Consider the following 27,900-nt stretch of genomic DNA (forward strand, 5'->3'; position numbering starts at 1 on the left):
ACAGATTCTGCAGTCCAGTTATGTTTGCATATCTATACACGTTTGCAAGTTTTTTTGTTTGAGCTATTGCTCCTATAAACTGTGAGAACCTTGACTCCTTTGTCAAGTATGAGTAGCTGTAGAATATGCTATTTATAGATGAGAAATAGGCAATTTCAGCTAATTCAAAGACCAATTTTTGTCAATATTTGAGTCACCCTTGTAAAAAAAGAGGGATCCTTTAATCAGAAAGTGGAGTATGGACTGTCACCCAAGGCCAGCTCTGCATCTCACTCACTGTTTTTCCCAGCCAAGGCTTTCCCCTCTGGGGCTCAGTACCTTTCAAGTCAGGAAGTGGAATTAGTTACTTCCTCTAGTGGATATTTCCCATTTGCCCCTTCAGATCTGTTCTACACCCTTCTCTGTCTTGTCCTGTACCCCAGAAGCTGGCCAGTGTGGACCCTACACAGGGCTCCTTGTTCTCTGGCCTCCTGTTGTGTTCTTTGCCTGAGAGGGCAGGGCGCACCCACAGAAAATTGGAGGGTGGGAGAAGAGCAAGGCTGAAGTGTTAAGTCTCCTGATTCCTTCCCTGTGGTGTCACCAAATGTGACAGTTCCTGGCAGGCAGCCCTTTCCATACAGCTCTTTCTGTCTCCTGTTTCCAGCAATCTCTCCCTGACCTCACTCATTCAAGCTTAAGGGAATCTAAGTACCCTAAAGTTGCCATGGTTTCGTACCTCCTGCACACCTCCATGTAAATAGCCCCTCTCCTCAAAACACCCATAGACAGAATTAAAAGGAGAAATAGAGAAATCCACAATCATAATGGGGGATTTTAACGCACTTCCCTCAGTAATTTATAGAACAAACAAAAAAATTACCAAGAATGTGGATTCAACCAACTGATTAACAAACTTGACCTAATGGACTTATATAAAGCAATGTGCCACAACACCCCAGATTACACATTTATGAATGTGAAACATTTATCAGTATGGACCAAATGCTGGTCCACAGGTTTCAACAAATTGCAAAGGATGAAAATCAGAGTCTCTTTTCTAACCACGCTGGAACTGTGCAAGAAATTAGTACCAAAAAGTAACTAGAAAATCCTCAAATATATGGAATGTAAGTGATATGTTTCTAAAATCAGTCTTTCATTTTCCCTGTGTTTCTAATCTTGATCCTCCCTCTACCTTGGTGAAGAATGACAGAGCTCTTTTTCACATTCTCACAGATTCATACATTACTCCATCTCAAGCATTTCCTGAACACTCTTGCTATGACAAGCACTCAGCCTACCTACATGCTCTCCTAGAGTCTGAAGACAAGTCCTAATCTATGCAGTCCAAGGCAAGCTGGGAGCACTGTGCAATCAAATTCTTTTTGGCTGTACTACTGAAAAAGTGGTAGACCCAAAGCTGGCCTCTAGGATAGAGAACTATTTGTACTTTCAGTGCTTCTCAAATCACATGAAGTCTGTTCGGTTCTGCAAAATAGAATCAACTTTAAGCACTGGCATTGACTGTGATCCAAGACTTTGAGGAAACAGATGCCTGAAGATGGTTGTGGCCCAAACTCCTTAGACTGCCATCTAAAACCTTCACTCCCTAGTGTTTGCCTCATTTCCCTCCCCCCCCCCCCACTACTTGCTCCCTCCTGCTCTGATCTCTAGCCACCTGAATGACTTGCAGTTCCTGACTGCTTTACTCCACCCCTGCCCCTGAGACCTTGAGTCTGTTTGGCTGACTCCTAGTTTTTATCTTTTAGCTTAAAGCCACTCCCTCCAGGAAGCCCTTCTTGATCCACAATCCTAAAACTGGATTAGTTGCCCCTCCCTGTGCTCCCACAATACCCTGCACTTACCCCAGTGGTGGTTCTTGCCACTGCGTTATAATCTCCTGTTTATTTTTCATTTACTGTGTGGTTAGACTTGAACTCCTTGAGAACAGGCCTTAGTCCTTCTCATGTCCTTGGTGCCTAGTTCAGGGCCTGCCCCTTAGTAGAAACTCGGTGAATGTTTTTTGAGTTAAAGAGTCAATGAATGTAGTCTTAAAATCAGGATTCATGAAAGTCGGAGGGTGTGGTAGCTAAAATATTCCAAATACTTCAGAGATCACTGTCTCTATAAGATGGCCCCTCCACGATTTTTCCTTAAATCATTTTTCATGATTGGCAGGCAATATTTCAATAAAATGAAATAATTATAATAGTCTTCTTCCTCAGTTTTGCTTTCTGTCATTTCAGTTACCTGCAGTCAACAGTAGTCCAAATATATTAAATGGAAAATTCCAGAAATAAACAATTCAAAAGACATTTTGAGAAACAGAGACCACATTCACATAACTTTTATTACAGTATACTGTTATGATTGTTCTATTTTATACTGCTGTTAATCTTTTATTGTGTCTAATTTATAAATTAAACTTTATCATAGGTATGTACATATTTTAAAAAACAGTACAATAAGGTTTTGTACTATCCACTGGGCGTCTTGGAACGTATCCCAGTGCATAAGTGGGAACTACTGTATAGATTACTTCCAGCTCCTTGCTGCCAGGGTTCTCCTGGTTCTCAGCCCACTCTTTAACAGGACTACCAACCTACTATGTAATTCCCACCACACCTTCTTCTCTCCCTCTGATTAACTACATTCACCTTTTTGTGTATATATAATAGAAATATTTAACTTATTTATTTGATGTATGTACATTTAATATATGCCCTAAACAGCTGTCTCAGTCATGTAGCCAGAGCCTGACGGGCAGGTGAATCATGCCTTTCTCCATGAACTTTGTGCAGTGCCGTGAGAAAGCAGGTGTGTCCAAGAGGAGATAATAACTGGGTTTCTTCTGTGTTCAATAGAACCATTTAACACAAGCTGTGAGCAATAGAAAGATCTGAGAGTACTTCATTTCTTATGAATAATCTACTTTACTGCATTATTCAGCTGGCTTTATCCCCTGAACTCCAGCTATCCCAGGTCCATCCAGAGCAAAATTCACTGGTGGACTTTGAGCCAAGAGGCTGGAACTGTTAGGACTCAGGGACCTCTTGGACCTGATATGGAAAGGGATTCAAAGGAAGCCCAAGGGAAAGATCTCCCAGGCCTTTTTCTAAGACACAAAGATGGTAGGTAAGTATGTAGGTTTTTGTTTTCCTAACTAGATCATGACTGATGCACTGTATGTAAGTATCTTCCTTATTTGTCGATTTGTTTGTTGTTTCTGTTTCCCCACAAGTAATCTCCATGGGGGCAGGAACTTTGCTTTGTTTACTGCCTTATCCCCTACACTCAGAACAGTGCCTGGCACATACTAGGCACTCATTAAATATTTCTGGAACAAGTGAATAGGTTCACTTTTAATTACAGTATATAGTTATGATTGTTCCATTCATACTATTGTTAATCTTTTATTGTGCCTAATTTATAAATTAAACTTTATCATAGGTATGTATGTATAGGAAAAATACATAGCATATATAAGGTTTTGTACTATTTACAGACTCATTGAAACAATAGGAAAGTCCTAGCATCCAGGGAATAGGAGGGAGCTACTGTAAGGAAAGTGATGTTTACAGGTGCACAAAGGAGATGAGAACAAGGACTATAGTTTATTGGTACTAAGAAATTAGCTATTGCAATGACAAAATGATTGTGAGATGCTAAGCCAGTCTTCTTCTTTTCTTGGCATCTAGGTGAGAAGTAAGTCATGACCAACTCCAACCAGTCACATTGGACATCTGTGCCATCTTATACTTCTGGATGGGACACCATGGAATCCCTGGGCCCTCTGAACAGGGTCCTGGGGAGCTGTGCAAATAGCCCAGGGGACTATCCATCACTGGCATCTCTTCTGCTGCTCACGTCAGAGCCCCACAAAGCCTCTGTTGTGGTGGGGAATGGCACAGCTGCATTTGAACTTGCTCCTCTTCCTGAAGCTTAAAATCTATGCATCCATCTACTTGTCCTAGAATTTATAACCTCAAGTCAATGTACACATTCCTGTAACCCTTGATGTCTTTAAACTTGTTGCTCCTTAGATTAGCTTGGACCTGCCTTTGGCCACTCTTGAAGGGGACAGTCTTTAGAGTGATGCTGGCCCTGTGTTGGGGTCCGAGGACTCCAATGCTGCAGCAGAGAAAGAAGAATGTCAAAAATCATACGTAATATGATCACCCTGAAACCATTTTCTACGCAGCAAGCTGGTTTCCCTTTTCCCAGTGTTCTCAGAGCCCGGTCTGGCGGCCCATGCCCAGAAAGAATAGCATCAGTCCCAGGAGAAGACAAGAGTAAAGGCTGAGCACCCCCAGCACTCACATAACTTTCTGCTGCTTTTTGAAGAGACCACTTCCTTCCACAGTCAGCACACAGTCTGCAACCTGCTCTGAGAGGGGGTTTGAAAATATCACCTGTATGGAGAGTGGCTGGTTCACAACGGCTGCTCCTAGAACCTAAACAGAGAATTCCAGAGGAAAGGAAGGAGCAGGGAATTAGTCTCATTTTCCAATCCACTATATTTTCATGGAGGGCACTGTTCCCTAGATCTATTTTCTGAAGAACTGGACTTCCATGGCCTGTGTTTGTCCAACTATGAGTTAAAACCAACTTAATGAATTGTCACCACATTTTTTAGAAAATGAAATAGAAAATATCACTGCACAATACACAAGATATTGTTATGTGAAACTTTTGTTTCATTTATATGTGTATGGATGTTTGCGTAAAATATTTTACATCACTAGACCCAGCATATGGAAAAGTCTGATGAACTGGGTGTCTCTTGTGATGTTTCCTCTGCTCCAAGGATTATATCCAAGTGTTAAATAATCAAGAGCTCTAAAGGATTCCCATGCATAACTTGAGTAGATAGAATCTTCTTTGGCACTTTGTTTGTTTCTTCATGTTGCATTTCCACCCGATCCCTTCCACCACCACCACCACCACCCCTTTTCATAACTGGCTCATTTATTTTCACACCAATCTGAGTAAAAAACTCATTCAAGGCTGTAGAGGCAAGGAAGTAGCCTTAAGAAACCATCCCTAAAACGGACTCCCGTGGCTGTGCCTGCCAGATGCACCCCACCAGGGGGCACCACAGGCTCACTTAGCAGAATTTGGGAGGTTGCATGGCCTTGGGAAGATGGCACTTGAAGGAAGGGACCTACGTAAGTCCTCCAATTCAGAGGGCCACAGAACATCAGAGCAGGAGGTGTCTTCGGAGGCCATCTAGTCTAATCCTCTCATGTGACAGTTCAAGAAGCAGAGGCCCAGGGGCTTGTCCACGGATGTATAGTCAGGAAATGGCAAATCGAACTTGAGCTGACCTTCAGGAGTGTTCTCTCCCTATTCAAGTCCCTCCCATTTGAGCACATATTGACCCTGGGGAAGGCCAACAGTGGGATGTGGCACAAGAGAGGGACCTCTCCATGGCAGCTGCTCAAGGTCCACCCATAAGGCCACTAATGTTGCCAGAGGATGGAGACCTCACCCAGTGATTTTAGGTAAACCTCCTGATTCAGGTAGAAGGTACCTGGAAGCACCAGAAGAGGCAGAGGAAAGAAGGGCCTCCTCTCCCGAGCAGGCTCTCGGAGGGTTCCGCCTCCTCTCAGCTGACCCCAAGTACCCCCCAGGCCACTTGCAGGGCTCTTGCTTACATTAATCATGATGGTGGGATAGGCTAAGGTGATGATCTTGTCCACTAGGATCTTCTTGGGAGAGCTCTTCTCTTCTCCCAGGGCACTGATGCGGATCAGCTTGTCTGTTGACAGGTACTGGCTATACTGGGAATAGGGGATTTGGCAGGGATGAGTCTTTGCTAGGGAGAGAACACAAGGATGAGGTGAGACTAATTGGGGAATTAGCTGGGCCTGCTAGAGCTGGGAACCCATTTGTAGAGAGGAGGAAGCCAACATATGCTGTGCCCCAGTAAAGTTCAGTCAGAGTCTGAGAAGTGAAATGGCTTGCCCAATTTTATTCTTCTGGCAAATAGATAAGCTGAGTCTCTAACTAAAGTTTGGATGACTCCAGAGCTCAGGTTCTCCCCTACAAAAGCAGGCTACTTCTTGGGGTTAGTAAAAGGAGGATAGGAAGAGGAATAGGAGAAAAGAGAAAGAGAGAAGGAGGTAAGGAGAAAAGAAGGAATCTATGCTGGGGGGAAGACTACTGTCTCAGAATCCTTCTTGGCCAGCTTGATACCACTGGCACTTCCATAACCCACTCTGTGTACAGAGTCCCCATGCCCATACCCAGAAGCCCATACCCTCTTCAGAAGCCCATACCTTCTTCAGGAGAGAGTGTGATGAAGGCTGTGTCCTGCCAGAATGGAGGCAGGGGGCTTCCATCATGCATCAGAGACTGGGCGCTCAGGTTAACTTTGAGGTCCTTGAACTGGGATGACATGTTGAGGGCCAGCAGAACAAACTTTATGTTTTGGCCCATGTTGGGTGGGTCGAGCAGCTGAAATTTCAGGGAGACCTGGATAACATCACTGGGCCGAAGGGAAGGCGAATCTGAGCTTCGAGGACTGTATTGGCTCAGGTGCATGGGACCGGAAGGTGACGAGTCTGCTCCATAGGGGCCTTGGGAGCTTCCAATCTTCAGCTTCTGAAGAGCTTTCAGAAACACTTGCCTCTCCTGGGGGGAACCTGGGCGGGCAGAGACAGTACCAGTTGTGGGCCAGGCTGGCCCAAAAGCTAAGCCATGGCTGTACATCCTTCTCAACAGCCTCCCCAATGTTGCAGGGGTGTTAAAACCCTCATTTCCAACAACAAACACTCCCTACAAGTCATCAGGTGCTTTCTAAGTGTCAAGCTCTACTCAGCACTTCACTCCTTTCACCCTCACATCAACCATGAGAGAGATGTCTTATTATTATTATTATTATTATTATTATTATTATTATTTTATTAATCCATATACAAATGTGGAAAACAGGCCTCAGAGAGGTCATGTCAGTTCCCAAGTCATACAACTTGCAAGGGGCAGAGAGTCCAGGTGGAAATCAAGTCCTTCCACCTTGAAAATCTGCACTCATGACCACTAGACTATCCTGCCTTCCTTATTGGAAAGAAGAAGGCCCACAAATGCAGAGAATAAGCCCCTTAAAGACAACAAGACATGGTATGATTTCCTGTTCCAGAACCAAATTATTGGTCAGGTGTAGATTGATTCCTGGAAAACCTGAGAGGCCACAATGAGGTGGGGCGGGGGGAGGGGAGAGGAAATTCAGTCAAGCAGAGTTCTCAGAGCATCCCAACCTCAGTCCTGGGGAGGCGCTGTGGCCGGTCTGTGCAGGAATACTCCCAGGATGTGCAGGAACACGCCCCGTGCTTCACTAATAATCCAGCAGCTGCCTTCACTGAGCACATACTGTCTCTAGGGCCCAGCCCCACCCTGACAATGCATTTTCACCACCTCCCCAAGCAGAGGCCACTTTTGTCCCCTTGCTCTGGATGTTTTCTAAGCCCTGTTCCAGGCAGAAGAGGATCTTGAGACACTGGCTTCGGTAAGAGTGGGCCCAGCGAGATGCAGATCATATTTAGCTCATCCATTGTCTGTTCCACCCCCAGATCCTGTCAGGCTGCGTGGGAGGAGACAGAACACTGCCAGACTGAGCAGCACACTCAGGCCCACTGGAACATAGCTCCGAACCCCTCCAAGTTCACAGAGGAAGTCTGTGGACCTTGTAGTAATGCTGCTAGTGCCCCGCCCACACTCCCTTGGCATTTGACATTTCGGTGCCACCTGCTTTAATTTCAAATTCTAGCCCTGCCACTACTCTTTGTCTGAGGCTTTCTCTGCCAGCAGAGCTGACTCTGCCCAGGCATGGAGGAGACCAAAAGTGCTCAGGACTGAGAGGAGTTGGATAAATACCCTAGCCCCCTTACCTCTTGGGTGGGATAAGTCTGTGGTATTGTTCTATGCTTTACACTGAATCACTGATGGGGTGGCCAGATTTAGCAAATAATAATACAGAGCCATTTAGTTTGAATTTCAAATTAACAAATAATTGGGGACATGGTTAAATTAAAGCATTATTTGTCCTACATTTTCCACGGCTACCCCCACTGGCAGAAGTCCCTAGTAGGACTGAACTCCAGCTGCCCATGGTGCTAACAGGCTTGATGAGGCACCCTGAACAGGCTTCCTCCCTTCCCTGTCTTGCTTACTCATTCTCCTTCCTTCCATTAGATCTTTGCCTCAGGATCTGGTTCTGGGTATCCCAACCAAGATAATAGGGGTGGAGAGGGTGATGGACAGGCCTGTCTTTTGCTGTGTAGCCCTTACCTAGACTTGGATTATGGAACTTCTCTGTGTTGGCCCACAGAGATGAACCACAGATACCTACCTTCCAGCATTTTCAGCAATTGCTCAGCTACCCCTCTCCTCTAGCCACTGCTCAGATCCTGCCTTTCACCCAGCTTCTGACCCTCATGGACTGGATATTTTTTTCTTGGCTCCCTGTGGTTGAACCTGGTGGTTAGTTTTCATCAATTTCCAGGAATTTAGCTGCTGCTTTGCCCCTGCTGGCTTGGGCAATAAGCCCCTGTTAGGTATCCCACTTCTCAGAATCATCCTCTGCAAAGGGTGGGCATAGAAGTGAACATTTGGCCTTATGTCAGCCTTGGCACCAGCTGGTGGTCTGGCCTTTTCTGCACACACTCAATAGAATACAGTGAATTAAACAGTAAGTTAAGTAACATTAATTAAATTAATTAATAGGAGAGTTTACTAAGTTCCCCACCATCTTCAGTAGGAGGCTGACTTTTGGGGAAGGCAGGGACAAGAATTCATATACTGTTGGTGAGATGTCTGTCAATGGCCCCACAGTCAACATGAACATCTGTGGAGGTGCTCAGATGTGGGACGTGGGGTGGTATTGGCATGAGGAAGTGAGGTAGTGGGGACACCTCAACTAGGACCTTAAAACCGAAGGACCAAGAAGACAGTGGACCTGGGTCCTGCCCAGTAGATACCCTCTGGTTCCCCAGAGGCCTGTCCCAGCTGGCTGGGGGTGGGGGGCGGTCTCTGGAGTAGGGGGAAGATATCCACAGGATTTGGACTCTGAATAGAGCTGGCTTAGTTGTACCTTCTTCATACTTGTACTTCTCCGTGATGTCATCCCGCTCATCACTCTGGATGCTCTTGGTGCTGATAAAATTGCCAACAGAATTTGTGTCTCGATGAAGTCTCTGCTCCTTTCCTCCACGGACAAGCCAGGACACACAGTCAGCATTCACCATGGAAAAGACAAAGGCCGTGTCGTAGTTCAGATCCACCTCTCCCTCTTTGATGGCTCTGACAGAGGCAGGGCCGCAGCAGTAAAAGCCTGAAGGAGAATGGAAGATCCATGGTGGGCCTTGGCTGCAGGGACAGTCAGGGGCAGGGGTGGTTTCCGTGGGAGTGGGTTCTGCCTTTCTTCTGAAGAGCCTCACCATTGCTCGTCTCCTGAGGTGTGGCATCCAGCACCTGCCAGCCTCCATATCCAGGAGGGAGGTCGTTTCGGGCCATCCAGCATTCATTCCAGACATGGAAATTCCTGAAGGAGAAGCCAGAGGAGCCAGTATCAAAGGAAGCTATGGGAGTTTGTAGTGCTTGTGTTTCTGGAACAAGGCAGGGGAAGATAGTGAATGGACTGTCAGATAGAAAGACAGACTTAGGCCCCCCTAAGCCTGGTGGGTGAGTAGTGCCAGCTCTTCCTCCTGTGAGCCTAAACCTGCTATTTAAAGAAGCTTTCCTCTGTTTGTGAAATGAGAACAAAGGCTTCCAGAGACAACCGAAGTTAAAAATCCTTCGCTCTCTCTCAAAAAGGTTCTTGTGACCCTTTCCTGTATGTGCTGCTGACTCACGGAGGCAGTCATGGTCTTTGTGCCTGGAGGTGAGAGACTTCGGGCTCTCCCGCAGTCACAGGCTGAGTATTAAAAAAGGTTAGAAAGAGGAAAACCTCACCCACGGCAGAGAGCTCTTGTGATGTGAGGATTCTAAACTCGAAATCATTGATTTTTGTTCAGCTGTATTCCAGACTTAGGATTGGGGATACCAAGCCCAGGGACTGATGAAAGTGGGGGTGCAGTCACGAGCAGGCAGCAGGCTCAGGGGCACAGTCCCGCCCTACCTCCTGCTGGTGGGATTTGCCCTAGAAAGAGACTAAAAAGTTGTCTCTCACCAGACAGTGTCTTTCTTCTTATTCTTCAAAATCCTGCCTGTGTTGTCGTAATACTCATCTATGATCAGGTTTCCGTCTGTGTCGTGGCCAGAGTCAAAGTTGGTGACCACACGAGTGGGGATTCCCAGGCACCTCATCACTGCAAAAAGTATAGAAAATCTTCTGTGGGTTGTGGATCCAGGAACTCTAAGGATTCCTGGACTTGGGGCCCTGGGCCCAGGGAAATCGTTCATTTGGCACTTTCAGGACCAAGCAGGAGCTGTCTGGGGCTCTGGGTTCATGTTGCTGTCAACCTCCCTCCCCACCTTCCTGAGCTCCTCTCCCTGGGCTCACAGACAAGACTTTATGCAAAGGCTGCTGGTCACTCTGATAAGCACTGCCAGGGCCAACAGAAACTCTAGCAAGTTACGGGTTCTCCTGCCTGGACTGGCAGGGTGGGATAGGCATACCTCCTTTGGCAAGACTCAGTGGCCTGACTAGGTCTCACTTCTCTCCCAGCCATAAATCTCCATCTTTAAGCCAAATAGCTGAAATATTTTCTTTCCTGTGGTAAGAATTGTTGGCTGAGAACATCAAGTTCTTAGACAAAGAATTCTGTGGCTTAGATCTCCCTTTTTCTAGGGATGTATTTTCTTAATAGCATCTCAAGGAAACCATCGCAGATCTAGCCAGGAAAATATATAGCAACAGCCTAGAAAAGCAAGTCTGTACTTGGTGGAGAAATTCTGGAGAAGAGGTTACATGTTGTCTTTATTCCTGATGGAGCATCCCTTCCAACTTTTTTTCTTTGTCCTCTGCCATATTTTCCTCCCTCTGCACTCTTTTAATAACAGCAATATCTCACAGCCCATCCTGCCACCAATGCCCTGGGGATCCCTGTCCTCCCCAGTCCAACAGTGACAGCCCATCCAATTCAATAACAAAAACAAAACAACAACAACAATAATAATATCTACCAGCAGACATCGTGCTGTTTTACATACATTATGCTCAAGACAACTCTACACAGAAGCTACTATTATTATCCCCACTTTATAGATGAAGAATCAGAGGCTAAGAAAAGTTGGCTTACCCTCATCGAAGTCACACAGCGAGGAAGTGACACAGATATCCCTCAAATCCTGGTTTCACTGCTAAGCTTATACTTAATTCTGAGGCCACCTCCCAGTATCATACATACAGTTCAGCGTTCTAGTATTTTTGTCTTATTACACATCTGAAGCGTTTTCTTGTGTTATCAAATATTTGCCAAAAACAGGATTTCTAGTGGTGGTTATTTTTAGACATTTAATTGGTTTCTGATTTTTTTTTTTCCCCTGCTGTAAATAATACTGCGATGAACATCTTTGTAGATCAGTCCCCTCACCTCTGCCACCTTGGGACAGGTTCCAGGAATTAAAATGAGTCAAAAATGTAGATATTTCTAAGGGTTCTTCACACAAACTACTGTCATTTTTTTTAAATGTTCATAGTCTTTAGTCTAAATAGTTATTTCAAACATTTAATTGCTTATAGATTTTTAGTTCAGGCTCCTTTTTATACTTTGACACAAAGCCTCTCTCCAGGCCAGGGTGTGGACACACTCCTGGATGTAGGCCAGGACAGGGAGGAGAGAAGCCCAAAGGGGAACCTGGAGTTCTCTTTGGAGTAGCAGGTCTGCACAGGGCCAAGGAACAAGGGCAGGGAGTGAACAGAGCTGACAAGCGAGTTATAGGTGGAGGTGACACAGGACAGTCTCAGAGGGGAGGGTGAAGGTTGGAAGAGCTGTCACTGAAGGAACATGAGACAGGAGTGAGGCAAGAGCATTCAGGTGACTCAGGAGTATTGCATGGGCTAGGATTTATGCTAAGATTACAATCAGGAGGGTGGATAACACTTATGGTAATAAGAGAACGTGCCAAAGAGGGTGGGCAGGGAGAGTAAGGAGCAAGCCTCTGTTCTTCACCCTCGTTTATGAATTCATGAACGGTCACTTGAATTCTCAGTGGTGGTATCAACTCCTGCTCAACATGGCTGGATGGGCACAGAGTAGATGCTCATTAAATTCGTGTTGCAGTGAGTTGTCTTAAACTTGTAAAATGAGGTTTCTGCACACTATCACTCCTGATGATTCACAGTTCGATATGTGACTCAGGTGACTCTTTCATTGACAATTTTGTGCAAGCTGAGTCCCTTGTGAAAGAGAAACCCATATGAGTGTATTTTTGTGTGTGCACACACAAGCATGCACACTCACACAGTGATACTTGGGAAAAGGTGGACAAGATCTCAGAGTCAGAAAAGAACCGAAGCGTTCCCAAGGTATATTATACAATGCCACACTCCTAGCATGAATTACTATGCCTCTTCACTCAGCATTTTGCACATATTCAGTGACAAGGGTCAAGCTGCTGCAATGAACCAGGCAGTGAGTTAGATGCAGAGTACATGAAAATAAGAGACATTCTTGCCCTCGAGGAGTGCAGCTTCATTTCTGACTCATGGTGGACACCGTCCTGATGGGGTGTTAAAACTTGTGATCTATTTCGGAACTGGCCGTGAAAGCTTCTCAACAGTTCTTCCCCTTCACCACCACTCCTGCCTCCCCAGGTGGAAATGTAACTCCAATTTCATAAGAGAAATTAGTGGAAAATTAGAGTTTAATTTATTTATTTACTGAAAGTCACCGGGTCACTTTTGCTACCACACTTCCATGGCTTGCATTGAAGAACACAGTCAAAACCCCAATAGAATCGAAGTAATTGCATTTAAATAAGATGATTTTTAACATCTTTTAATTCTTCCTGGATGCATTAAGCGTCCAAGAGATAAAAGTATCACTTCCTGCTAGTCCTGCCATGCCTTTAATTGTCCCCTATAACAAGATGGTTATATTGCCTTGGTTTTTCAGATGTCATCATGAAGTCATATTTGAACTGTTCTCTCATTTCTGCAGTGACATTGAAACCTAAAACTGTTCTTTACAAAAGCCTAAAAAAAATAAAATACATTTATAATAAACCCTATTTTAAAAAAAAATACAAACATGTAAAGAAGCAGGAATATATGACCCATAGTCAGGAAAAATATCAATCAATGGAACTAGATTCATAAATGACAGAGATAATGGAATTAGCTGACAAAGACCTTAAAACAGCTATTTAAAATACTATAAATACGCTCAAGAAGAAGTAAAGAAAAACGTGAATATAATAAGAAAAATAGAAGACAGAAAAAGACCCAATGGAACTTCTAAAGGTGAAAAATATAATCTGTAAAACATAAAACACACGGGACAAATTATTGCACAACGATAACAGTGCACTTTTTTGTGAGAACACATTTAAATACAATGCTACGTATTAAACACATCAGAATGTTTCCCTATCATGGGGGGAGGTGAATAGAAATGGGTTATGAGATAAATGGGGCAGGGAAATCAATTAATTAGTTAATTAATTTTTTTAAAAAGAGAGGCCCAAAGCAGACCTATTATGATATATGTCATGGCATGAGAAATATGATTAATTTAATTCTAGGCACTCCAAGAAACAAAGGAAGGAAATAAAGTTGAGAAGTGGTAGAGTATAGAGAACGATGTTTGGAGGATGGCTAGAAATACCTCTTAAACAAGAGCAGCCAGAACTTTGGAGCCTAAGAGGCAGAATTTTAAAAGTATCAGTCTAATTATTATAGTTAATAATAATATAGTTATGTAAAAGTTACCATGTGCCAGATATTTTTCTAAGGCTTGCCATATATTAACCCATAACCCCGTGAGGGAACATTCCATGTAATGTTCATAATAAATCAAATGGAAAATATTGGTAGATTTGTGTTTAAGCCAAAAGTTGAGACAAAATAATACACTGGTGCCCTGGCTGAAGTTCTGTCTTTGAGAGGAAAAGGCTCAGTAAAAATAATGAGGACAACAGTTATTGTAATGGAATGAAGATAATGAGATAATTTATAGAGGTCATTACACAAACAAGTGAGAAGAATTAGTTTTGGGTAAAGAAAGGAGAGCCCAGCCGCAAGCACTCAGCCTCTTCATCTCTATGCCATGTCCACCATGACTCTGGGCCCAGGACTCGATTTTACATAGGAGGAGATGATGCCTCATAGACCTGCTTACAGTCACATGTTTGGAGACTTCCGACCCTCAGCCCCTCACTTCTGCCCCTACCCCTACCTGTGAAGTTGTGGGCAGGAGCTGACCTTGATCAGGCACATTCCCAGGATGCCTGGCATTTTTTAAATACAACTATATTGGGATAATTTACATACCATAAAATTCACCCTTTTCGAGTGTATAATTCAGTCGTTGGTAGTACAGGTGGTACAACAATTCCCATTATCCAATCCCAGAACATTTTATCACCTCAAAAAGAAACTCCGTGCCCACTAGCAGTCATTTTCCATTCTCCCCTCTCCCCAGCCCTAGGCAACCATTAGTCCACTCTCTGTCTCTATGAATTTGCCTCTTCTGGGCATTTCACATATACGGAATCATACGATAAGTGACTTTTGGACACCTGGCTTTGGGAAAATTATTTTAGGCAAGAGAATGTCACTGTTCCCTCTGTTCCCTTGTTACAGTGCAAGGCTTCCGGGCCACTTCACAGACCTCAGCCCAGGGGTGAGGGACCTGACCTTGTCACAAGGAGTGGATAGCTAGAACAGGAAAAGCCTGATGACAGAACTGTTGGGCAGCTGGCCCTGCACAGGAAACGTAGGCCAGGGATTTTTCTGAAATTTCCAAAGTAACAGTCAACTAAATGGATGTCAAGGAAACAGCCTATTCAAAAAATTATAATGTTATCTTTGATGCATCCAAAGTCTCGTTTTGTGTGTGTGTGATCTTTCTTTAGGAAGTTGAAATCAATATGTTGACGTTAAAGGTAATACTGGGAGGCAGAGCTACTAGGGTTGTAGAATCTACTTCTGTGTAAAAAAAGAGTCACTTGGTCACTTTAAGCCTCAGTTTTCTCATCTGTACAGTGACGGTATTGATATCTACTTTGCAGGTGGTTGTGAGGATTAAAAAGAGTGAAAGGGCCCAGTGAGTGCCTGTGGAATGCTGGATAAATGGCAGCCACCAGGAGTTTGTACAGTATATAACCTAGTGGTTAGAGCCAGCCAGACCTGGATGTGAGATTGACTCTGCCACTCAATTTCTTCATCTGCAAAATTGAGCTAATGATAAAACCCACCTCATAAGGTCATTTGGAGGATCAGACTAGACCATCCTACTTGATACGGAACACTTGCTGTAGCCAGGCTCCAGTCTAAGCATTCTCCATGTATGAACTCACTCAAATCCTTTCGATAACTCTGCGAGGTAGGTACTATTTATTACTTTCCCCACCATATGGCTGAGGAAACTGAGGAACATGTTGAGTGACTTGCCCAAGGTTACTCAGCCAACTAACAGTAATGCTGGTATTTAAACCCAAGCAGTCTACCTCCAGAACCCGTATGCTTCACCATTACTCTAGGCCGTCAAGACTTTAACACAATTGCTAGCACAAAGGAAGTTCTCAATAAATATCAGTTATTGTGATTGTGAAATAAACAACAACAACAACAAACATGCTTTGACAGCTGAATTGGGTTAAGGAGTTTGATCTACCTCTAACTTTGAATAGAAGATAGAAACTGGATCTTACCCATTTTTGTACCCAAAAGTATTTGAAGCACAGTGCCTAGCATATAATAAGGGCTCAATAAGTATTGTTGGATAAATGAATGAGTTTTTCAAACTGATATATTTCTAATATACAACATGGTAGCCCTTTTGGGGAAGACTGGTGCTATCTGAGCTACATTTGACCCACTTTGCCCAACCCTCTGCTTCCCAGGTCACTAAAGAGCAATAATTCTCAAAAACCTTTTTATTGGTCTGTTCTCTTTACATAATCTCCATTCTCTGGCTCTACCTCTATCATCACCCAGTTCCAGACAAGTGTACCCAAACCCCTGGCCCTCTCTTTCCACACACACATATACCTGGCCCATTAGATTCTAGGTTTTCCCAGGGCCAGGAAGTTTCCCTCTCTATCATGTACAAGATTGATCCATTCCATCATTCTTATGCCTCCTCCCTGGATGATTCAGACATCCCAGTTCACCCAAATGTCTGTCACTTTGGATATCAAAGCTGTCAAATTCTTGATTTCTTATCCAAAACATAGGAATTCTTTGAGCAATCGAAGCATCCAACTCAAGATGGGTCTGTGCAGCTGCATGGGAGTAGCTCAGGGCTTCCTCCTCACCAGCCCCTGTGAAGTCACCACCTGTGGGTGTTGATGGAAACCTCCTTGTGCCCTTGGCCCTTGCTCGGGGTTCTCTAGGCTCCCTCCAAGAGCCTAGAGCTGCAGCGCACACATGTACACAGACTGCACTAGGCCTTGTCTTAAAGGGAATTTCTATGTGAAAGGCCTCGGTCCTCAATAAACACCAAGTTGGGAGCAGATCTGGTCTCGCTGGATTGGACTGGAGAGTACTGTGAGCAAAAGCCATACTTGGCATCTTCCCCCAGGTAACAATAACTTCCTGATTGTGACCCAAGTCAGGTATATGAATATGCATGCCAAGAGGCTGAGAGCCAGCCTAGGCATGGGGGCAGGGTGAGGGGGATGGCCAGGAGAAGAGTTGGCCCTCGGTGAGGCAGAGTTCTCCTCCTGCTGCCTCCAGTGTGTGACTCATTTCCAGGTGTTAGTTTCCTCAACCTCCCCTACACTACCTTCTGCTTGCTCTTCTTGCCACATGCAAACCAATTTCCATTTGCCTTCTTTTCCTGTACCTATACTTCGACTTTTCTTCTACTAATGTTGTATCCACTCCCTATCTGAAAACATGACCTCCCATTTCCCCCCACCTTGTAATTCTCTGGCCTGAGCCAGGCCTCCAGGCCCTCTGAACTTGTGACAACTCCAAATTCAAGGTCATCGTACTTCAGCTGCCATCTTGTTCTAACCCTATGGCCCATACCACTGCTCAGATGCACGTTTCCCTCTCATATGAATAACTTCACTAAAACCATTCTCTGTGCTAATCAGTTTGTAAGTTTTCTAATAACTTGGTCTCTCATCTCATTCCTATCTTTTGCTAGACCATTTTCAGCCAGGTTCTTAGGAATATTCTGTTAGGTTATCCACACTCAGAAGACTGGAAGGGCACCAGGTTCTGGGAAGTGTGTGATTTCTACCTTAGAACTATCTTTGGAAATAAGCCCAAATATGTGAAGCCTGAGGTTAGTGATGAGATATTTTTGCTGGAGAGGGCTTCTTTCCAAATGTCCCTTTGTGGGAACCATGTGAGTTGGAGACAAGAATTATTTGGAGGGCTAATACATGAGCCATGGCATTTTTTGGCATTTCCACGAGGAACTTTCTACTCCCTACCTGTGCACATGATGGCTGCAAAGACCCAGCACTGCCCATAGAGCACTGGCTGGCAGCCTGTGGCATGCCACTGTCTCAGGATGGCCACGCTGCCGGTCCACTCTGCAGGATTGATGCCATCTGAGTAATTCTCGCTCCATCTTCCATTAAGCACCCCATTGTCATCATTGCTGTTGATCTGAAGAGAAACCATATATAGAAGAATTAGTAGCATCCTTTTCCTCACCAAAATGTGATGTGTGGGCTACTTTGCAAGGCCCGTGGGCCTGAGACACAGAGGAGACTTTGATCTAATTTTACCTGTGAATTTCCAGACCTGCTGGGGGAGGGGACAGGGTGGGAAGCTGGCTATTCTGACTTGTGCTCCACTGTTAACTAGTTTATTATTTATTTATATACACACCTTTAACCCCCACCTCCCTATCCTTTGCAAACCTAGAGCTTGGCTCTGAGAGCTTTTAAAAATACTTCAGAGGAAATTTAGAAACAGTAGGACCATTTCACTAACCAGAGCTACTTTCAGCCTTTCCCCCAAAAAATGCAATTTGGAATTAGTAGAGGTGAGGGCCCATACCCAGGTATTTCAGAGCTAAGAAAACCTGTTAGCCAAAATCTTTCATCAGTCTTATCCAAAATGGTTTTGCAAGAGGACCCATGCCTCTGAACTCTTCATTCTCCCCTTGCACGAGGGCAACTGTGAATGGTCAGGGCTTTCCCAGCATAGCTTCCTCCCACACTGGACACACCCTGGGTGGGCAAAGTCAGACCCAACCTCACCATGGCGCACACCACTCTGCTGATATAGACGGGGCTTCCCCGCAGGGCACAGTCCATGGCTGGGTCACTCTGGAAGTTCAGGCTCTTGTCTAGCAACTCCAGGCAGATGTCTATGATATTCTCTTCAAACTGCAAGGGGAGATGTAGAGAGGCAAGGCACCCATGCTTGGCACATGTAAATGTGGAAAGAGATACATGAGCCACCCAGCTCTCCAATGGAATGTGTCTGTGGAATATAGACCCATTTGGAAGATAACTATGTCCAGTAGCACAGTCATGAACTGGCTCCTGGTCAGGTGCAGGGTCTCAAATCTCTGAAGTCACAGTTTTTATGTCCTGAATGTCAAATCCCTGGAATTTTTTCCAATATGTCTGACTGGCTGAAAATTCTGTTTCTCCTTCTTCTCTCCTCAGTCCCCACACTCTTGGAGCTCATTGAATGTTCTCATTAAAATCGCACTGCCTCTTCTTCCACCCCCAGCTAACCATTGGCAGCTACTGCTGAGGTGATGGTGCCAGCTCGCTGTGGTGCCTGTGATTCAGTGGGGCTGTAGACTGTTTAATAGTAGGTGAGTTATGGAAACTTCCCACCCAAGGCAGGCTACCTCCTGTCCTTTAGGCTGGGTGTGAATGCCACTTCTTCTGAAGCTTTGCCTGAGCCTGAGCCTGAGCCTGGTTTAGCTCCATAGCCCTGGCTACAAAGCTCCTCATCAGACACAGGTGTAATGATGTAGCCGAGGTCTGCCTTCCCTGCCTGTGTGTATGCTCTCTCTCTCTCCAGCTCTTCTTGCAACTCAACGCCTTCTTGCACTCTACAATTCTACAGTTTCCAGCACATTATAGGGATTCTGTGCATCTTTGCTGAATGAGAGTAAATGAATCAATTGATTCCATGTAATGCTGAGCAATAAACAGAATTAGGAGGCTTCTCTGATTCATCTTCCACAGGGGACAGTTTGATCAGTTCACTTCTCTGCCTTGAAAATGTTCAAAGGCCCCTATGACCTACAGAATCAAAGTTCTAACCTCCTCTACAAATCACACAAGACCCTCCCTGATGGAGCCCCCTTCGATTTCTCTAGCCTAGTGTCTCAATACCCCCTGTCTTATCGATTTTGCCCCAGCAATACCAGATTCCTTGTAACCTCTGCGGTAGGCCAAACTGTTTTCCATCTTTGTGTCTTTACTCATCCTTTCCTCTGCCTGGAATATTTTCCCTGCCTTCCCGCACTTGGCACACTCAGTTCAAGCATCTCCTCTTCCGAGAAGCTTCCCCAACAGCTCCACGCCCATCCAAGTGCTCTTGCTTCAGGCTGCCAGAACACCCTGTGCCTATCTGGCCCTCTTTACATATCATGCTGCTACACTGCGGGCTCAGGGGCAATGTGTTATTCATTATTATATCCGTAGCACCTAGAGCCCTGCCTGGCACTGAGCAGGCATTCAACATATGTTCATTGAATAAGGGGGGTGGGGAGAGTGGAACCCAGGGCTCAGAAAGCAGAGACATTTCACTTCCATTTCTCACAGATGACAACAAGGATGCCTATCTGCCCATGCTGAGTGAGGGGTTGAGGATGTCGGTTGGGGCCAGTTGAGGCTGCCATGTCTCACCTTGACTATACCCACCTAGGCTGGGCCTCAGGCCGCATGTGTCGGACAAGTCCAAGAGAGGAACCCATATCAAACTGATACAAGACTCCACAAGCACCCCAGGATTTCCCAGCCAACAGCCTTTCTGGATGGCCGGGGCTGGTTCTCTCAGCCTCAAAACCCTCTTCCCCAATCTGGTCCTGGGCTTCCTAGAGTGCCTGCTAGAGGCCAAGCTTTACACAGGAAGCAGGCTTTTAGCAAGACAGAAGTTGCAGAGCATTGTGATTAATATGATGCTCTTCTAACAAATAAAATCACGTTTTTAGAATATATGTGGAAAACAAAATGTAGAGGAACATATACCACACTGGAAACACAGTTAACAAAAAAACAGGCACCATCATGACCACTGTCACTGCTGTCACTTCATCTTCACCATCGAACTCAGTGGAATCCCTGGGTGAGTACCTTTAGCTGCCCTTCCTTCTCTAATCCTATTGTCCAATTCGGACATGATCAGCACAGTACACCTTCCAACTTTCTATGGCTGCTCCTCTAGCTCCCTAGGATCACGTTGCACATCCTTCTGGTGCCATTTAGTTCCCATTTGTCAGCAATTCTGGAGGAACCTGAAGCAAGGTTCCCAAATCCTCCCAAATCCCCTCCGGCTCCCCTCTCCCCTGAATGGTCCATGAGCAGGGCTGAGACTCACTTGTCCGTAGTTCCAAGGGCAAGGGCGGATCCAGTTCTTGTTTCCTTGGTAGATGAAGCCATAATCATTCATGACACACTCCTGTCTCTGGGGCTCACTGTCCAAATAGACAGTGTCTCCTAGGAATCAAAGTGGGAAAACACAAAGCAGAAAAGTCATCTTGCCCTTCCTGCCCGTTCCCATCCCAAGGAGGCACAGTCCCATGGAAACTGAGCTCTGAGGAGGGCACTGGGTGACAAGAGGGGCAGCAGAGGGTAGGTGTCTCCAGGTAGGTCTAGGAAAGACCTACTCTCCACCACGCCTCAACACCAGCAACGGGCTCAATGTGAACATCAAGTGGAATAGTAAAAATTTACCTTTGGTGGAATCTCTTGTTTTGCAAAGCACATTTACATCCTAGCCCCCATTTTAAGGTTGAGAAAACAAGCTCAGAGTAATAAATAACTCGTCCAAATCACACATGAATTCTTAATTTTAAAAAGATATTTTTAATATCAAAAAGCAACACATATTCATTCCAGAAAATCTACAGAATGCCAGTAGGCAAAAAGAGGAAATAGGTGCATCCAATAGTGGAGAAATTGTAGCTGTTAAAAAAAAAAAAATGTACTGATAGGAAAATATGTCCAAAGTTGAATTTCTAAATGAAAAAAGCAAGTTAGAGCATGATCTGTATAAAACAATCCCCTTCATGTTATATTATTGTATAATCACACACGCACATGCATAAATGCATAAATACATATTTGGTTAAGAATACAAATTTTTGTAAGGCTGCACAAGAAAAGGCTAACAGTTTTGTTCTGGAGAATGGAACCTGGAGATTGGGAAAAGGTCTCACTTTTTGCATTATCCTTTCTTTCTTTTATTTAATTTTTCATTCTGCGATGTTTTTGCTCTTTATTCCATTCCACAATGCACTTATTACTCTTAAATGAAGAAACTCAAGTTAACTTGAAAATGTATAATAAAGGTAAATGTTAACAGTGTTCAAACGTAATTATAATAGTTTTCCTTTTAAGTAGAGATAACTTGGTTTATAATTTTAAAATTTTAGGTAAGTAAATAAATAGCAAGTTCTCTCTGCCCTGCTTGTTAGTGGTCGGGGGATAATGCCGACTACATGGGATTGGGGAGATTTTTGGTTTCTCAGAAAGCAAGAGTCTAGAAATCCTTGAAGCTGGCTCTCTGAGGCATTGACAAAGGGGCAGAGACAAGGGACCCCCACTTGGGCACCCCGCCTTACCTGGGCACCAAGGATTGAAGAGCAGAATGAACTCTCCGAGCTGGTAGGCTGTGACAGACCCCTGGAAGGAGTCAATGTGAACTTTCAAAAGGTACCGACCCACAGACGCCATGGGAGGAGCACACAGGCTCACCTCCAGGGAGGTGGCCCCGTTGGTCTCCAGTGAGGCTATCCAAGGACTAGGACCACGATGATCTGCCAGGCTGAACACAGCTCGCGTCCCCTTGGCCAGGTCTGGCAGTGGTCCTGGGAGGGAAGCAGAACTGAGGCCCTCTGAGGTGATCCCCCACCCCACATAACACAGCCCTGTACCAGCAGGGGTCCTCACCAGTCTCAGCCACGAAGATGATGTTGTCTAGGCCCAGCTGGAAGCCCCGGTTACTGAAGTACAGAGTGATGTTGAAAGCCTGACCCCGGCGAACAAGGAGGCGGTCGGAGCTTATTTCCTCTGTGCGGTGCCGCATGTTGTTCCAGGAGCTCCGGAGGTCTATGACGGACAACTCCAGCCCTAGGATGGGGCAGCCAGGGGCAGACGAAAGAGCAGGGCCATGGAGACTTGTTCAATCCTGTCCACTACTTACTAGTGGTGGAAACTTGAGAAAGAAGCTTAGCCTCTCTGAGCCTCAGTTTCCAAATTGGTAAAATAGAATCTATACCAGCCTTACAGGGTTGGTATGAGGATTAAATGAGACTCCATGCATGTAAGTACTTCTTTCTTGTTTCTTTCATCTCTTCCTTCCCTGCTTCTCTGACCTTCTAGTCCCACCTCCCTTATATCCTCCTGGAGGTACATGGGGTTTTCTCTCTGTTCAACTCCTTCTGTTGGCCTGACCAGCTTTGATTGCTTGTTTTAGACTACCATGTGCCCAGATTTCATGCCAGCATCCACATTCTCAGATACAAGTTAAGAGTTTCACTTGTCCCTGTACCAGCCTCCAGATCTGGGACTAAGTCCCTGGGTTAGCTGCCCCTGAGTTAACTATCCCTGGGTTAGCTGTCGTGCTTTTAGGAATTTTCTAGCTCTCTGACTACTACTAATGCCATGTGCCCAATGCTTCAGAAGCTGGGATGCTGAGGAGAGTCAAAGAAAGGCCCACTCCTAGGCTTTTGGAACTTCTGCTAAGACACAGACTGACCTCACTGTTCTCCCAGTGTGCCTCCCCTAGAAGGAATTTATTTTGTTCCTACAACGGTCCCCAGGCACCTGGGCTCACAACCTTTAAATCACAAGTGGCTCACCTAGCTCCTTTTCAGTCTAAGTTCATACATAAGTCATAAGTCCCTTCACTCCTTCCATTAAAATGTCTGTGATGTCCATCTGTCTCTTTTCACATTTACATAATTCTGACTTTCTCACCCCACTCCTAGTGATTGTAACAGCCTCCATAAGGTCTCCTGCTTCCTGTCTCTCCACATCACCCACCCCTTAACACATCACCAGATTACCTTTCCTCAATACAATTTGAGTGTGCCATCTTTTCACTTTAAAAGTTCTAAGATATGCTATAGCCCACCATACAAAAGGCACACTCCTTAACCTGATACTTATGATCCTCCATACCCAGTCTTAACTTAAACTTGCATTCTTACTTCTCACCACTCTCAGTATGGATCTTCTCCTCCAGCCAATCTGTCCCCAAGCAAATGATAGCCTTACACGTCCACGTATTTAGATTCTGCTATAGCCCCTAGTCAGCAGGCCCCTTCACTATCAATTCAAATTCTACCTGTCCTTCAGTGCCTATTCAAGACCCACCTTCATGAAGCCTGTCCCAGTTGGCTCACCATCCTTCTTACCATGGACTGATCTACAGCATTTAACAGCATCACTTATAGGGAACCTGAACTGCTTAACTGACAAATTAATATCATGCTCTTTTGTTCATTTATGTCAACAAAATTTTACTGAGAGCCTAATAGTTTCAGGCTCAGCATGACATGTTCAGATAGTTTTGTAGTTATTTTTGTCTGTCTTTCACCTCTAGATATAAGCCAGTGAGGACAGAGACCTAGCTGTTTTGTCTCACCCGTATTTAAATTTAAGAAATATGCACCAAAGCATTTGACAAAATCCAATATTCTTTCATATTAAAAGTACTCAACAAACTAAGAATAGAAGGAAATTTCCTCAACCTGACAAAGGCTATCTACTAAAATCTCACAGCTAACACCATACTTAATAGTGAAAGACTAAATAAGGTGGCTATAACAAGAAAGACAGTGTTGGTGAGGATGTAGAGAAATTGAAACACTTATAGATTGCTGGTGCTATTGTAAAAAGGCGCAGCTACTTTGGAAAAGAGTCTGGTAGTTCCTCAAAATGTTAAACTTAGAGTTACCAAATGACCCAGCAGTTCCACTCCTCAAGATTGCACTCCTATACCCAAGAGATTGAGAACATGTTCACGCAAAATCTGTACGTGAATATTGATAGCAGTATCATTCATAATAGCCCCAAATGGTAACAACTCAAATGCCCATCAAATGATTAGTGGATGAATAAATGTGGTATTATCCATATAAGGAACTAGAATTCAGCCATTAAAAGGAATGCCAAATATACTATAATGTGGATGAAAACTGAAACATTATGCTAAGTGAAAGAAGGTAGACACAAAAGGTCACATATTATATGATTCAATTTATGTGAAATATACAGACTAGAAAATTCATAAAGACAGAAAGTAGATTAGGGTTTACCAGGGGTTGGGAGGAGGGGAAAATGGGGCATGACCGCTACTTAGTAAGGGTTTTTTTTTTTTTTTTTTTTATAAAAGAAGTATAAGCACAATGATCAGCACATTGGAGGTATTAAAAATGTTTGCTGGGTTGAAGAAAATTCTCAATATTTTGCATAATCACCTCGTACTTATTTCAGATTTCAGATTCAATGAATACCTTATTGAGGGCCTGATTACTCTGTGATAGGCACTGCCCTAGGTACCCCAGGACAGTTATCTCTTTGAATCCTTACTACAATGGTGGAAGCATGAATGTTATGTCATTCACATTCGGAGTTGAGAAAACCAAGGTTCAGGCATATTAAATGTCTTCCCGAAGCTTAAATCCAGGGATGTTGGCTCAAGTTCTGTGCTCTTTCCATTACCCAACAGGCTGCCGCTCACTGCTGGCCTCGCTCATTTTCAGAAAGGACATCTGCCCCACTGCCAGCCTGGAAAGCACTTGGTTTTTTTTTTTTTTTTCTAGTAGTGGAAAAAGCAGCTCACTTGTTTTGGATACTAATTGACTAGACAGAGATTGCTAACTGGCCCCTATCCAGGTGGGGCACGTGACCCAAACTATTCAACGGGAGTGGCAGCATCTGCCTGACAATGCCACTGGGGCCAAAGCTTGTATCTTGGGTAAGTTAATCTCTACCTGTAACACGGTGATTATTCTTCATCCCAAACACCAGATATTCAACAAGGAGGTACATTTCACATTGGGCATATTTGTTCTCCTTGATATAAAGGAATAATGGGGTGAAATGATCAATAAAATAGAAAGAACATTATAGGAAGAACTTTTAAATTAATCTCAGTATCTATCCTAGAGAGAAAGTCACTCACAAGCACAAGGAGGCATAAATGAGAATGTGCACTGCCACCTTGCTTGTATAGTTGAAAAATGGGAATCAACCTAAATGCCCATCTATAGAGGACTGGATAAGTAAATTACTTATACCCATTTTTCACCAATGTGAAAAATATTGAGGTAAATCTATAGGTACTGAGTGGCATGAAAAAAAAAAAAAAGAAGCCATACATACTAATATTATGCATTACATTGAGCATATATGTATGAATATAAATGTATAGACATAAGACTGGTAACAGTGGTTTCTCTGGAGATGAGGCTGGAGTTGGGTGGCAGTAAGGGAACTGTAGCTTTATCTGTAATTATTGCTTTATTTTACTCCAACCATGTATTGGTATATTTCTTATGTAATTAAAACTTATAAAAATGTAAGAATAAAGATTTAAACACAAAACACAGTAAATGAAGGTGAAGTTATTACATTTTTAGAGTTTTTCGCTCATTTCTGTAAATGGTTTCAACTAACTTCAATCTTCATAACGGCTGTTTCTAAAGAGTGGGAGTTGATATAGAGAGAAGAGTGATAGTGAAAAGACTAGATAAGATGAGGAACAGAGTCTCTGAAGTGAGGGAAGAAGAGAAGATGTGAAGTTTTAGGAAATTTTAGAGCTGGAAGACAACTTTAAGATTGTCTGCTCCAATTCCCCTCATTTTTCAGTTGTAGGGGCTGGGAACTAGAGAAGTGACTTGCTCAGTGTCAAAGGATCAGCATATGGAGGAGGAGAACAGGAACCCTGACCCATGGATCTCTGGCCCTGCCCTGTCTCACAAGGCTATGGAAGCAAGTGTGTTGGCACACAGCTACTTGGTTGTTTATCTGCCAGCACCTACCTTGTCTCTTGGTTCTCAGGCTACCAACTAATTCTGAGGTTCTTGGGGTTTCTACTTTGTCTGCCTCCATTCTTTATTTACTCATTTTGTTCCTCTGAATCCACCCTCCCTTGACTTCCTATAGTCTCTCTGTCCTCCTCATCTCTGACCTCCAGGATCCTGATGGGCCTTTCTTACCTTGTGCCATGGTGGCTGCCTCCGTTCCTTGGGCTTCTCCCCACAAAATAGCTGGATAGCCTGGAGCTTCAGGAAACTGGTCCTGGAGTGTCTGCTTCCCTTTCCATCCCCAAGACTTCAGGAGACACCAAAGGCGGGGCCACCTGCCTTACTGCTACCTGCTTATTGGGCAGATTGCAACTGGTTTTCTCACTTGCCCTCAGTATTTTCTTGGCAGGGTTGCTCGTCTGGGATGAAGTGAGGTGGCCAATGAGCTGACAGAACCTTCTGCCATGTGGGCCTTTGGTAGCTCTTGGGCAATGAGGCATTCCCTGGCAGGTGCTGCACTGTGGCAAGGGAACCAGGTGACAGAGGTGAGCTGATGGGGCCTCTAAAGGGATGAAGGGGGGCTATACCTCTGCAGAAAGGAATATCAGTATCCTAAAACTTCAGCTCACTGCTGAGAGAGCCTCTTAAGCCTAGAACTCTGCTTAGAACCTGAGCCCTCTCTTTTATCCTGGAGAGTCACTTCCTGGACATCGAATGCAAACAGAGCCCACTCTGGATCACTTTTGTATGTTTTTTTTTGGCAGAGGTATAGTCTGGGGTGAGACCTATCAGGTCCCAGGTGACTCTCAAATGAAAACAGTGGAGGAAAAAAAAACTTGGCAAGATTCATGGGAGAGTTTTGAATATAGATGAGAGGGTGGAGATGACAGCGAGTGACCTTGCTTCTAGTAAAAAAAAAAAAAAAGTGTAAGTCTTTGTAGTGAGCCTGTAAGAGAGAAAAGAACAGATGGGAGAAGACAGAGGGAAAGAGAGGGGAAGGGATTGGGTGGGATACTTTAAAGCACCCTACAACCACACCTACCCTGCGTTTCCCTATTGTGAGACACTCTCTTTCTGTCCCTCTGCTTTCTGAGTCCCTTGTCTTCTTTTCTCAGGAAACTCAGTCACCAGCTTTCATTCTCTCCCCTGTATTTTTAACTCTGTCCCCAATTAGATTTTAAGGTGTGTGTATATGTGCACATATAGAATTGACTGCCTAACATTCAATCAAAAATGGAACTCGTCCACTCTCCCCTTCCTCCTGCATCTCTGGTCTTGGTGAGTGAAGATGTTGCCCACCCAGTCTCTCTGGGAGAAACCCAGAGGCCATCTCATCCTTCTGCATCTTCCTTACCTCCCTTACCCCATCAGTCACTGAGCCTTGTCCAGTCCAATTCCTGATTATCTCCTAGAACTGGCTGCGCCCTTGGTCCTGACTTTATCGAAGCTTCCCTTGCTTGGAAAACAGCTCCTAACCAGCCTCCCACCCATCCTTTTTCCAAATGAATTGCCAAAATGATTTCTCCCAAGTGCCAATTCAACCAGGTTGCTTAAGGTCCAACAGTGGGTAAAATCCAAACTTCTCAACATCACCCCCCAAAGCACTTCAGGATCTTTCCCTTTCTGT

General features: G+C 44.4%; 1 protein-coding gene across 1 annotated transcript; it reads right to left on the bottom strand.

Annotated features, from left to right (window-relative positions):
• Positions 1–3,831: 3,831 nt before the first annotated feature.
• On the bottom strand, positions 3,832–25,016 carry TGM5 (transglutaminase 5). The gene is made up of 13 exons (XM_016144864.2): positions 24,967–25,016; positions 22,189–22,415; positions 21,861–22,106; positions 20,615–20,733; positions 18,310–18,438; positions 17,533–17,710; positions 10,148–10,286; positions 9,417–9,520; positions 9,071–9,310; positions 6,261–6,626; positions 5,637–5,797; positions 4,300–4,433; positions 3,832–4,110 (listed from the first exon to the last, which is right to left on the bottom strand). Exons 1-13 carry the CDS (start codon positions 25,014–25,016, stop codon positions 3,957–3,959), a joined length of 2,247 nt encoding a protein of 748 aa, XP_016000350.2. The 3' UTR covers positions 3,832–3,956.
• Positions 25,017–27,900: the final 2,884 nt, after the last annotated feature.

This window comes from Rousettus aegyptiacus, unplaced genomic scaffold (genome assembly GCF_014176215.1).
Source record: "Rousettus aegyptiacus isolate mRouAeg1 unplaced genomic scaffold, mRouAeg1.p scaffold_m13_p_3, whole genome shotgun sequence".
In the NCBI taxonomy this organism is placed as follows: domain Eukaryota; kingdom Metazoa; phylum Chordata; class Mammalia; order Chiroptera; family Pteropodidae; genus Rousettus; species Rousettus aegyptiacus.

Bases quoted from the DNA above. Each gene is read 5' to 3' on its own strand.
- TGM5 (XM_016144864.2), bottom strand. From the start codon at position 25,016: ATGTCCTTTCTGAAAATGAGCGAGGCCAGCAGTGAGCGGCAGCCTGTT. The intron at 9,521-10,147 runs GTGAGAGACAAC...CTTCTCCTTCAG, and splicing joins AAGAAGAAAGACACTGTCTG to GAATTTCCATGTCTGGAATG. The intron at 4,434-5,636 runs GTAAGCAAGAGC...TTCTCTGTTTAG, and splicing joins ATCCCACCATCATGATTAAT to GTTCTAGGAGCAGCCGTTGT.